Source organism: Prenolepis imparis, unplaced genomic scaffold, assembly GCF_030444845.1.
Source record: "Prenolepis imparis isolate NDT839.2.m4 unplaced genomic scaffold, iyPreImpa1.0 SCAF_2, whole genome shotgun sequence".
Lineage (NCBI taxonomy): Eukaryota > Metazoa > Arthropoda > Insecta > Hymenoptera > Formicidae > Prenolepis > Prenolepis imparis.
Genome location: NW_028141160.1, coordinates 18,378,327 through 18,392,036, shown reverse-complemented (window position 1 = coordinate 18,392,036; position 13,710 = coordinate 18,378,327). Strand labels below are relative to the sequence as shown.

Sequence of the window (13,710 nt, the reverse complement as noted above, 5' to 3'; positions counted from 1 at the left end):
AAAGTTTGCTTCAGACGCGAAATTAAGCCTGTCACGTCACGGTAGCAATCATTTACGTCACAGTAGATTATAAAAGTGGCGCTTTCATTCCAATGACTTTGCTCTAATATTCCATGCATCCGATTTCGCAATAGCAAGGGGGCGCCGAACGCTTACCCCATTAATTGCTCTTTTTCTCTGCGTCAACTACGATATCATCCCTACCTCTTGTCATTCGTGCAGGTGCGGGTTATCAGATAAAGACGAGTCGAGCGAACGGTTGGAGTTCCTAGTCGTAGAAGAAGGAACGAAAGAATCACGATCGGTCCAGGCGGGAAAAGAAGAGAAGACCAACTGGAGAAAGAAAGAGAGAGAGAGAGAGAGAGAGAGAGAGAGAGAGAGAGAGAGAGAGAGAGAGAGAGAGAGAGAGAGAGAGAGAGAGAGAGAGAGAGAGAGAGAGAGAGAGAGAGAGAGAGAGAGAGAGAGAGAGAGAGAGAGAGAGAGAGAGAGAGAGAGAGAGAGAGAGAGAGAGAGAGAGAGAGAGAGAGGGTGGGGGAATATAGAAGGCAAGAGACAGAATTTACTTGATAACGACACGGTGGATCATGTAGGTGAGACGACCATAGCAGTATGTGTAAGAAGATCTTTTATCGTGGATCTCTGTCTCTCTCTCTTTCTTATTCGATCGGTTTCTCGGGGGCGAAAAGTGGGGATCCTCCAACGGGTACAGAACATGGCTTGCTCTCTGTTACGCTTAGGCATCTCAGTTGCGGAAGAATATCGGTCGTTTTCGGATGCGAATCTATATTTCGTGAGGAATCACATCGACTCGCGGCCGCGAAGCGATCGGTAATCGGTGGTCCACAAATTTTTTTTTCTTTTTTTTTAAAGGACCTTTGCCGCCGAATATTTGGACTTGATCGGTGTCTGTCTCGAAAATAGTAGGTGACTTTGTGAATTTTTCACACGAATCATGTCTAATATTATGTGATTATAAAATTTTAATATATATATATATATATATTAAAATTTTATAATCACACACATATATACATATATATATACACACATACACTTATATATATATATATATATATCACATACATATATATATAGATATAAGAATGTTTTATTAAAGAAATTACTGGAAATGTGTGATTTCCTTCCGCAACAATGCATGTCTTGCATCGACGTCTCATGAATTGTCGAAAATATTCAAAAATTTTCAAAGTATTTTGTATTTTATCACACAAAGCGACAATACGATTTCGGAGCATTTATACAGCAGCAACGTGTCATAAACGAGAGACTTAAGATGTTTCCATAAATCAGAAGGCAAGAGGTTTAAATCGGGAGATTATTATTTACTTCTAATAGAAAATGAATATAAGGATAATCTACGAGACATCGATACAAAACATGTTATTTGTAAATAAAAAGTATTTATAACTTAAGAAAGAAAATATTTTCGGATCCATGTTTATATAACGTTTCATCCTTATGGTGAGTAGAATACCATCTTAATGTTTGGCACATATCACCTCATATGTATATATGATTGTATACATTAAAGGTACATTCCGTTTCACGCATGATGCGCCTGAAACAACAGAAGATCTATATTATGCGTGACGTAAACTATATATTTTTTGTCACTTCATGCGCATCATGCGTGAAACGGAATGTACCTCAAGATGAAAATATAATTCAAATTAAGAATACAGTGTTTTCTTTATTAAATTTAAACTCTCTTCTCTATATTTATTTATAAGTAAAGTTTCTCTATTTGATCACAGATATATTACTTCGATAATATTGTTTTACTTACAATCCGATAACACCGTCTGGCATTCAGTTGAAAATTGCTGTACAAATATATTGCATATAACGTATTGTCTTCGGTCAGATTCAAGGTTTAACATCTTCCATCGCCATTGTTGCTCATTGAGCATCCTCGTAGGATAAATTAACGAGCCGCACGCGCCACACAGCCGCAGTCAACTCACGGATCTCACGGCGTAGGTGTTGCCCGGATGCGTCCGAAACATGGAGAACACGTGATCGTGATAGAGTGAACGGGAACCGAGTGCGAGAGGAAGAGTAGATTCCGTGCGCGAGAAAAAGCGCCCGAAAAACGAATTTGTGCGGCAGGCGAAAAGCGATGCCAAGGGTCGCGAGGACGACAAAGTCACAACACCGTGCGACTTGTGATTGAGGTCAACTGAGTGAGTACTAAGACACGGAGCCCGCTGGGTGCTGCTAAGTGCTTTGCCAGTTGCGGCGGACGACGACGACGACTAAGTCGAAGATGAAGAGAAACTCGAGTACTAAGAACCATGAGGAGAACGGGCCGGAGAACCTGAAGCTGCTACAGGTGCCGAAAACGTCCAAGGCGCCGTCGCCACCCACGACGCCGACCTCGAAGGACCTCGAGGACGTCTTCAAGGAGCTGCCGATCACCGATGACACCTCGTGCGGCATTTGGTGTTTCAGGGGCCGGATCCTGCAAAAGTTCGCCAATAAGAAAGCGTACGTGTTTCTCTATGGTGTCCTCGGCTGTATATTCTCCGCTAGTTACGCATACTTCAACGGCACCATCACCACCATCGAGAAAAGATTCAAGATACCCTCCAAGACGACAGGTGCGTATTGCATTATTCTTGAATATTTTGTATATTACGTATGATAAATTTAATTTATAAACACACCGAAAAAATTGATAAAAACACAAGTTCAGATAGGAAACGGGTTAATAAGAGCCAGGCGCAGAAATTAGGGGCAATTTGGTTTTGAAAATTTATTTTCATTAATTTAAACATTTTTGTCCTTCCTTTGGATCATCTTCAACAGATCGATCAACAAATTTATTTATTAGTAGTTTTGATCCGCATCTCTGTCTTACGTCTTTAGTAAATTCTCAAAGCGACTGAAGACAAAAATCAAGGAGCTAAAAACCCGTTTTCTACTTGAATTTATTGTATTTAATGTATCAAAGTTTTTTTGTTTTATATAAATTTGCAAACATTATTCTTAAATATTAAAATTACGATCATAAATTTAGATGTACTAGAAAAATTGATACATTAAATATTTTGCAATCATAGTATATAGTAAATAAAAAATTAATATAGTACAAGATTCTAAAAAGAATGACATTGCTTATCCTGAATTTTTTGTAAACAATAAATTTGCTACAACATATAAAATTATACGGTATATACAGCTAATGACTTTTGATTTAAGACATTGTTCGATTAAAGTACGATTAATCCACTGGGATTTTTAAAATTCTTTAAAAGTAAGTAGTATAGAATTGATTTGATCGTACATGTGACGAGACGGTGTCGCGTGGATACTGTCAAACGAATGGCTATGCAATTTTTAACCATCGCGCCCCCGAGAGGATCTAGAAATTTATCGTGTATACGTATATATGATCGGATGAAAACACGCGCGCTTCTCTTCTCAATACAGGTCTCATCACAGTGGGTAACGACATCTCGCAGCTTTTCGTATCCGTCGTTCTCTCGTATTACGCAGGAAGGGGTCACAGGCCTCGATGGATCGCTTTCGGTATTTACACCGTAAGTTTTTATTACCACACTCTTCGACATGTTTGCGATTAATTTGTGATGTACCGCGTAACATTCGCGCGCGTCATGCATTCCGATCGCATGTCGGCAAGAAATAAAAGTCAGCTGTCGACACACGCCCCGAGGAACGGAGCCGGCTATAGACGTCATAACTCACCGATTGGTCGCTTCTTAATTAAATTAGGAAGCGTTAGAATCGTAGCTACGTTCATTCATGCCTCTTGCCATGAGTACTCTCGTCGTCGTATGCTTAGCTAAGCGCTTCATTCTTCGAATAGGCCCTTGCGCGAAGCGCGCGGATCTCTATACATCATACTGCGATATTTCAAGTGTATAATAAATAATAAAAAAAAAAAAATGATAACCAAAATGAGAAGAATAAATTTGAAGATTAATCGATAAGTTTATGCATAATAATATAGTTTCCTCTCAAAAATTTAGCGCAAATTATTTTAAATCATTAAAATGACTCACTGTTTACTTTATTAGGTTGTACTTTTCTGTTGTCTAACGATGCTGCCGCACTTTCTCTATGGTCCTGGCGAAGACGCCCTGTCGCTGACCAAAGAATACGGAACGAAACAAAGAACGCTAAACTCGAGCGTGATTTCCGACAAACAGCGGAAATTTCTCTGTCTGGAAAAGGAGAATCGCGGAATAGAATGCGAGGCCGAAGACGGGAACTTTGCGCCGCAGGTGCTACTTTTCATAGCCCAGCTGGTCTCCGGAGTGGGTGGCTCCCTTTATTATACTCTCGGAGTGTCCTATATGGACGATAACATACAGAAATCGAAGACGCCGGCGCTGATCAGTTTCTCGTACTTTCTGAGAATGCTGGGACCCGCCATCGGTTATGGGCTGGCCTCGTTCGCTCTAAAGTTCTACATCAGTCCGACTTTAACTCCCACTATCACGATGCAAGATCCGAGGTACGTAGAGAATTGACCTCGATATAATTTAACGATAAATTATTTGCCTCGTCAAAATACGTGTTTAAGAAAAATGTATTTAAAGAAAAAATTGTCTCCAACATAATTTAACGTAATTATAATAACATAATCTCAATTGATATTCAAGGTGGCTAGGCGCCTGGTGGCTAGGATGGATCATTTTGGCGATCCTCCTCTTCCTATTCGCGAGTATAGTAGCCCTTTTTCCGAAGACCCTGCCGCGAGCCGCCGCTCGCAAGGTTCTCGCTCTACAGCGCAACAAATCGGCCAGCAGCATCAAGCAAGAACAAGAGTCGGAGTTACCGGCGTCAATCCCGGATATGTTTAGAACATTTAAACGACTGCTGACGAACACGACGTTGATGTGCAACAATCTTGCAACGGTCTTCTACTTTATGGGCTACATGCCCTACTGGATTTTCATGCCCAAGTACATCGAGACCCAGTACAAGCAATCGGCATCCGTCTCGTCGTTAATCACCGGCACGGTCGGCCTGGTATTCAGTGCATTTGGAATCCTGCTATCCGGCCTGGTCATCTCCAAATACAAGCCGAGGGCTAGATATCTGGCGGCGTGGAACGTCATGATCGGCGTTATATCGGTAATGGGGATGATCTCGTATGCCTACCTCGGTTGCTCCGCCAACGACAATCAGATCGCCATTCAGCCCAACGGCGTCCTGAAAACGAAGCTACCCTGCAACGAACAGTGCTACTGCGATTACGTCACCTATAATCCAGTGTGCTCCGAATACGGGCAGACGTTTATATCCGCATGTCACGCCGGCTGTCGCGGCATCAAGGTTCGATATCGTTTTATGTGCAATCACGCTGCGTAGGATAATCTCGCCTTGGGGAAGAAATTGGGCCTAGAAGTCTTCTCTTGCAATTTTTATGTGATTTTTCAATTTTTTAAAAAATTATTAGCGAATTCTCTAAAGGCGAGATTTCCTATACATTCACATATGATGTGAATAGATCTCTTAGGAGCACATTAAATTTATATGCAATTTTTTTTTGTTTAGCTTCACAGTAATGGCAGCAAAGTTTATACGGACTGTAGCTGCGTGAAAGCAAAGGTGACACGCTCACTACCGCATCCGTTTGCCAACGTCACCTTCCCATTTTCCACTGAGCTTCCATTGAATACGACCGAACCCAGCATAGAAGCTCTGGGAACGGCTGTTCCGGGTTCGTGTCAGGTCGACTGCATGCAGAAATTCTATATCTTTCTGGCGGTGGTGTGTTTTTTGAAATTCAGCGGCGCAACAGGAAGAGCGTCGAATTTTCTAGTTTCCGTAAGATGTGTCGACGAGAAGGACAAGACGGTTGCCATGGGCTTCGGATTAATGATAATGAGCCTCTTCGCCTTCATACCGTCTCCTATTTTGTTTGGATTTATATTGGGTTAGTGATAAAAAAAATCTTCATTTATACACATTTGCGATAATAATCGGAGACAGAGCTCGTAGCGCGTTATCGAAGACAAACACGAAGAGATAAAGCACTTGTCGTTCATTTATATTTATATTTTTTCAGTAGCTACGTATTATATTTTTTCAGCAGTCCTACGGAATGTTTTATTAATTCGAATCATGTTAGCGTATCTCTAGTTTTCTACTTACAAATCGATTAATATTTTATCTTTCACAGACAAGACCTGTCTTGTGTGGGGCAAAACGTGTTCAGGAACGGGGAATTGCTGGCTGTATAACGGCGAGGCATTGAGGTACTTGCTGAACTTTACCGCAGCCAGTGAGTGTCTTGATAGAACGATCAAGAAATACAATTATTTTATTCGTGCATCGTCACAATCTCTGTCGTTTTCAGGTTTCGTAACAATCGGCACGTTCTTCGACATAGGTGTCTGGTACTTCGTCAAAAACGTGAAGATCTTTGACGAGGAGATCGAATTGGAGAACATAGCTGAAGAGCCGGGTGAGACGCTTTGAAAAACGGTTACTGATAATCAAGTTTACCTCTTTCGGGCGTCACGCGAAGGAAAGGAAAATTCTTCGATCGAAGATCTCCAAGCAGGATCGAACGAAGAACGCAAAGCAAGCGAGAATCGACAAATAAAGACTCTACAAGTACCTTAAGCTTCCTTAGATATTTAAATAGTAACCTTAGATAGAAACCGATCATCCATGGTGTTCGCAAAAGAAAAGCGATCATCGATCTTTTTAACAAATTCAGCTTATTGATTTTATCGTAAACTTTTATTGTATAAAGGGTATGAATTTACAATTTGTTGTCGGCAAGGTATAGATCCTTATCTTTATCTAATTCAATATTGGAATAAAAATCGACGATTTTTAATTCTAATTAGTATATTCGGTATACAAATCGCTTAGGCTAGGCGCATATTATCGATTTTTTGTTGATTTTAAAGTCCTTAATTTTTTTAAATAATGGATTATTTATTCCTGGATTTATCCATGGAAAAATAAATTTTAAATAAAAAAAAAATAAGATTTTAAAGATCATTAAAAAGATTAAAATTATTATGAGAGTGCACATACTTATTGATTTGATATCGACACGATTAAAAAATCAGCTCGATGGCTTTTTGACAAAAGTGTCGATTCTGTAAATTTAAATTATGTAAATTAATCATTTATATAATTTATATAAATTATATTATTTATATAATAATTAAATTATATAATATTTAAAAAAATATATATATACTTATATATATATTATACATAATATTCAAATATTATTAATAATACTAAATATTAATAATAATTTAATTAATAATATACATAATATATATATTATATATTTATTATACATAAATATTATATTTTATGTAAATTTATATTCTTGGAATGTGACTGTTGATTGACTGTCTGTCGACTATAGTATGCGCGAATCTTCAATTAAACTATTTAGTCGATAAAAAATCATTTATTCTGCTCGATGTGGATTAAACAGTTTAATTGATGTAAAGTTAATAGTATGCGCAAAGCCTGCTGTCAATGATGAAAATAATAATAATAAAATTAACTTGATTCGTGTTAATGTAAATTATCTATAAAATAAAATAATTGTACATATAACGACTATGCTTTGAACTTTGAACTAGTAAATTAGTAAGAAACACTGTAATTTATCTCTTTTATCTCACGATAAAAATACATATCTATCCGATTTTAGGTCACGTGTGTATGTGCGTATATGTGTGTTACCTCCGTTTGAAATATTTGAAATATATTTCTCGGCGCATAATTTCATAAGGAATTTTAATCTATGTGTAAAATGTTACAACAAAACAACAAAAACGTTATTATTAACAGATAAATAAAATAATTCATAAAATTGAGAGATACGATAAATTTCCATCGTGTAATAAATATTCAAAAAGGGACAATCAAATTCTAATAGACAGCATTATATACATGTATATTTTATTTTACAAACAATATGAAAGAATATACAAAGAGTATGGAAATATACCATGAGAGAGAAACACAAAGAAACAAATTTATTAACTGACTATTTTTATTCTTTATTGAAAACATTTAGATTTACAGATGAAAGTGACTAATCATCAATCGCTGTCAATTCTACATACATATGATAATTACAATGATTTACAATTAATATTGAGTAATTAAAAAAAGAACACATAGTTGACATTGCGACATATATTTACTTATTATTAAATATCAAAATTAAATCGGATGTTTTCCATATTTCAAACGCGATAAATGGCAGAGATAGTATTATACATACGCTTCTGTTATTTCGAATCGTTAGAATCTCTAATTTTATTCGTACGTATAAATTTGTCACATATAGTACTTGATAGATTCTATTAATAGATTATTCATTCGTCCATAAATACTCACGGAATCACGCGTCACTGTCACATGTGTGTCAAGCGTTATCTGTCTCGCGTTAAAAGTGATGTAATTTCACAGGTCGGTCTGATACGTTGGTTTGTTTCCCTTGGCGGAACTTTTCGGGCTGGGAGTCGCGCGTCTCTCCGAACGCGGGTCAGAACTCTTGTCCTGCACATCCGCCAAGCTGCTGAGGCCCGAAGAGGATTGTCCTCGAGAAGAAGACGACCTACCAGGAACCATCGCTACCAGCGGTATACCCATTCTGTTCTCCGGTCGACTCCTCGTGTCCTCCACCGACTTCACCGATAACCGATCTTCGTTCAGAGTTTCTTGACTCGCGTTCTGCTCATATCGATCGATCAACGACTTGACGTCTTTCGAGTGCGTCGTGTCGCCCGAGTTGCCCTTTTCTTCCGGAAATGGCTCCACTATCGGTATGCCAACTTCGTTGAAGTCGCCCTGTTTGGACACGTCGCTCTCTTGACCCTTCTTCGAGAACTCGAAGCTGCCTGTTGTCGAGAAGCCGTCCTGATAACCGTTCGACTTTCTGAATCTGGAATTCTTGGATCGTAGCGGATCCTCGTAGTGATCGGGATTCGGGAACCAGCGTTTTATAGACGAGCTCTTGGACGAAGAGTGATCGTGGTCGTCGTAATCTTTGCTCGGAATACGCTTCCTCGATCTCGGCCCGATGCTGCTAAGGTTGCTCTCGACGTCGGAGTCGAGTTCCAGCGGGGCGTAAGCGATCCGCGGATTCGATCGTTTCTTGCTCTCGTCGCTCGAACTGTTCAGCTCGTCCTCGGAGTCGAGATTTTGAATCGTAGATCGCGAATTGTCATTTGTCGGTATATACGAGCCCGTCGATCGACGATCGCCCGGACCCAACGGGCCATACTTCAAAGGTTCGCTCTTTTGCGTTTTATCTTCCTCCTTTGGCGGATTATCTATCGGCCTTGTTTCCGGTGGTATTCTTGATTGCGGCTCGATAATCACTTCCACTTGTCTCGTTGCGTCATCTGCGAATTATTTATTTCAATTTGTAATTTTACTTAATTTTTTTCTAAAAGAAAAATGCATTATAGAATTTTTTTTTAATTATTTAATTTCTATAAAAAAAATATATTTACTATCATTTCTTGTTTCTTGTATCGTTTCCTGTTGTTCGGTAGTTCCTGATCGTTCGATTAGTTCTTGCAGCACGATATTTCCTTGGTCCTCTTTATTTTCGACTTCCTTGTATAATTGTAAATCCTTACAAAGAAACCAAAGGATACTTTTGAACAAGAAACACAGGGACAAGAATAGGATCGTCAAGTAACACAGATAGTCGCCGAATCTTTCGCTATCGTGTAAATGGCAGATCGCCCTTTGATTGCCCCAATATCGGCACGCTTCACGTGAGACGACTTCGTAGAGGATCTTGCCGGGAGCGTAAACGAAAATCGCGATCCACGTCATCCAGAAACCTATACTAATGGCTTTGTCTTGCTTGTAGACGGATCTCATATTGATCAATAAATCTCCTACAAAGGTGGAAGCGACTAACGCATACGCCAACAAAGATCCAAACTAAAAGGAAAAAGATAAATAAAAATAAAAAGTAAAAAGAAAAAAATAAAAGAAAAATCTTTCAAATTTTCACTTTTTGCGATATAAATATTTTATTGCTTGTGCGAGAAGAAACTTTTGCAAAATGAAATATTAAATATTAATTTTCAATAAACAATAAACATAACAAAATTACTTCAAAAAACATCCAGCCGGCCTGACATTTAATCGATTCGCACGGACCGTCTTTCGCTTGATCATTACCCCATCCTGTCATTTCTTCCACACAGCTACAGCCACTGTAAATCTTGACGTTGTCGACATAAATGATCGAGGCGCAGCCGGCATAACAAGGACTGTAGTACGTAAACTTTCCCAAGCTGTCGCAAACCGGCCGAAAATCGGAATCTTTTGAGCAACGGCAATTCTTGTTGCAGTATCTCAATAGTCCACTGCTATGAAAATATTTGTATAAACTTTGTGTCTATTTGTATTAAATATAATTGTATTAATATAACACAGGAAATATGTCGCAAAATGATGTAATATATGCTTTTTTATCATTATTATCGCTAATATTTAACGGATGTTGAGCGTCGAGCATTAAAATAATGTTAATTCTAAGCTATACTTACGAGCCTTTGTCCAAATTAACAATAGGCGACCTGTCGCAGGTAACAAAAATCAGCGAAACAATAATTGCCACTGTTAAAAGCACAATGACGAGACTATAACTAACAATAAACTTTGCCCGTGGCTTCGCTTTGGCTAACACTAAACCACTGATGATTATGATCAGGCCAATTAAAATGGGTCTCACAATAGCTAAAATCAAACAAATATTACATTTGTGTCACATAATTTGCAACAAATTATAGAAGGAATTATCCTAGTTTTGTATAATGTTACATCCTAAACATTCAATCGTGTGGAAAAAAATTTTAATTTTTTATTTCTCTCTCTGTATCAAATCAATTATTAATTATTTTTTTATTGCAGAGTTTCGTAACGTCTTATTCAAGCTGATATCGCTATAATTCGTTGAGAGATGCCATGTTTTATTTTTATGCATATATTAAGAGATGCATTGATTAATCTTACAGGTGACCAGTCTAGACGGTAGAGGATCGCTAAATCCAAGAAGCATTCCTGTCGGTTTTGGTATGTGAAATCTGGATTCCAAAAAAATATCCTCGTGCATCATAAAATTTAGTAGTGCTATTGCATAAAATATCGTCGTCAAGATGTTGCACATCAGAATCCTATTAGTAATCAATCTGCAGAACGACGGCCAAAAATCGGAACTACCCACTTTCTGAATGTTCGTTCGATGAGGTGCTCGATTATTTATCGCAGCCTGATCGAGAAGAGAGGCTGCAGCTTGTTCGACAACCTAAAATAGAAGAATTATAAAATAAACTGGAAAATGCTTTTTACAAAAACATGTAATAAATATGTAATCGTATTATAATGTATAATAGTTTAATATATTAACTCTTAATTTTTGCATCATACAGTTTTATGTAATGTCAATTAATTACCACTGAGGGCAATCTTCGGGGAAACCACGAGAGCAGCAAACCAGGAATCACCAATAATATAGATAAAATCGGAAATCCAAGCCACCATGCTCCGATTTGATCCTGATATGAATTTATGATCTCAAAATTTTCGGCGTCTATCCTGAATGCGATAAGTCAAGAAATAAATATACATTTTTTTTCTATACATTATAGTTTATAATTAATTCACAAGTATTTTTAATTTTAAAAAATTTTAAGATAAGAACACACACACACACGTTACACAATAATAATTATTCACCGAAGACATCCCCAGCCTAAAAAGTATCCAAGAACTACTCCGATAATTTTTACAGCGACAATTATACCGATGAAAGCGGTCACATGCTTCATTTTTGTATTATCATCCAAATAGGAAATTCCCAGAGCAAAATATGCTATATTTGCTGCACCAGTTATAATCGATACTAAAATGAGGATGACCATAGTAAAATAGCAAGGTTCGTCCTCCTCTGTGATGACTCTAGACAATCCGGAAGTGCATAATTCTGGACTGTCATCTATAGAAAAAATTCAAGATATATTTTTAACGTAAAAAAAATTATTTTTTTTTTGCTTATAAATCAAATGCTAAAGTAATTGATATGAGATATGAACACTAATAAAAAGTAATATATCAATGTAAGAAAACAAGTAAAATTATTAGAAATATTCTATTTTAGAGTTTTACATTCTGGACACTGACCGGCATATAATGACATATGAGTGACATTTTGTGTTTCCTCAATCACTCGAACGCGATGTGTTAAATGAGGTATTATCAAAATAAAATAAGAGATGCTCTGTAAAAGGGTTAAAGCTCCTATCCACGAAGCTCTGTGAATTCTATCGCCCCAAAACGCTACTATTAATCCAAAAATGAAAGGTGTTAACTCTGCTACAACAAGAATCCAATCTGAAAAAGATAAGTATTTAGAAAATCATAAATATTAGATTTTTGCAGTGTATCAAAAGTTTATTTAAATAACAAATATCGGAAAAATTTAGAAATATTTTCTTACTCGAAGCAATCCTAGAAAAAAATGTTGTCAACGCAAAGTTTATAGTTTGTGATAAAAATATCATAATATATAAATAGAGAATACATAACAATTAAAGCGCAATAATTCGTATAAAAATATTTTATAAAATTTAATAATTATTCTATATTTTTTTGAATCAATAATATTTTTTACAATTCCACGATTATAATAAAAATGAGAAGAAATGGCATTTGTAGTGTTTCTTCAGAAATTGCTTTAACGAAATATATGTTTTGTATTATATATCCCTTTATAAATACGCACTCATTAAATGGGGATCAATTTGAAATCTTCTAGCTATCGTGGATCCTGTCACGTGGAAATAAGCATATCCCGCGGCTTGCACCACGCCGATCCAGCACAACAATCCCACGAAGAGTTTTCGCGTTGCAAATTTCGCCAACTTTGGACATTGCAACTGACCGCAACCGCAATCGATTGACTGGCTGGGTATTGGATTGGCCGGTCCTGACAAACCGCCCTCCACTTCCGATCCACTTCTTATCACTTCGGGAAAATGGACCGTCATATTTTCCCGAAATTGTACACCTTTTAATTAGGCAAAATATTAAATCCTTATACAGCACCCACGTGCAAACGCAATTTTCCATTCAATTATAAATATTCCAAAGATAAAATGTGTGTTCTCAGTTACACTCTGAAATCTCTATGAAATTTTGCATTACGGTTCATAATCATTATACATATATATCTATGGTAAACGAAGTCGCAAAAAATGCATGAATAACACGTGTCTGATATCGACTTATATGTGTCATCATGAGTCACTGTTAGTGGAATCGTAGAAGCTTCGAGCTCTTAATGAATGTAAAACAATTACAAAATTACATATTTGTAATAATTATTCAAAGAATAAATAAGATTATACGACAAGAAAATAAAAATATCGCATAGATATGGAAAGACATATACTTACGTTTGTTCAGATTTGCTCCGTTCTGGAGTACTTTCCGGCGATGAGAATCACACATTCATCGGTCTCGTCGTGTTAATATTTCACTCACAAAGTACGTTCACATGGTGACAACATTTTGCGTAAAATTCCATTCTTTGACAGAGACTCTCTTTTCGCCTTTTACGCTCTCGTTACGAAACTGTGAGCTAGAAATGGTAGCGATACAACGCACAGGCGCGGCACTACTCGACAACGAATACTGACGTTA

General features: G+C 37.2%; 2 protein-coding genes across 4 annotated transcripts; one reads left to right on the top strand and one right to left on the bottom strand.

The window, feature by feature from the left end:
• The first annotated feature begins 522 nt into the window (after positions 1 to 522).
• Oatp58dc (Organic anion transporting polypeptide 58Dc) lies at positions 523 to 7,850 on the top strand. Of its 2 annotated transcripts, none has more exons than XM_083031458.1 (8): positions 523 to 920; positions 1,940 to 2,621; positions 3,454 to 3,563; positions 4,062 to 4,501; positions 4,650 to 5,325; positions 5,548 to 5,929; positions 6,176 to 6,277; positions 6,353 to 7,850. In XM_083031458.1, the coding sequence occupies exons 2-8, from the start codon at positions 2,288 to 2,290 to the stop codon at positions 6,472 to 6,474; spliced, it is 2,166 nt and encodes a 721-aa protein (XP_082887584.1). In that variant the 5' UTR covers positions 523 to 920; positions 1,940 to 2,287; the 3' UTR covers positions 6,475 to 7,850. The 2 variants fall into 2 exon arrangements, with proteins under 2 accessions (XP_082887584.1, XP_082887583.1); XM_083031457.1 differs by having other exon boundaries at positions 1,886 to 2,621.
• Positions 7,851 to 8,028: 178 nt separating this feature from the next.
• On the bottom strand, positions 8,029 to 13,710 carry LOC145932480 (solute carrier organic anion transporter family member 1A6). Of its 2 annotated transcripts, none has more exons than XM_083031456.1 (10): positions 13,464 to 13,710; positions 12,791 to 13,075; positions 12,190 to 12,399; positions 11,746 to 12,004; positions 11,463 to 11,604; positions 11,023 to 11,314; positions 10,557 to 10,746; positions 10,118 to 10,373; positions 9,501 to 9,942; positions 8,029 to 9,389 (listed from the first exon to the last, which is right to left on the bottom strand). In XM_083031456.1, exons 1-10 carry the CDS (start codon positions 13,516 to 13,518, stop codon positions 8,446 to 8,448), a joined length of 3,075 nt encoding a protein of 1,024 aa, XP_082887582.1. In that variant the 5' UTR covers positions 13,519 to 13,710; the 3' UTR covers positions 8,029 to 8,445. The 2 variants fall into 2 exon arrangements, with proteins under 2 accessions (XP_082887582.1, XP_082887580.1); XM_083031454.1 differs by having other exon boundaries at positions 8,031 to 9,389; positions 10,118 to 10,376; positions 13,464 to 13,709.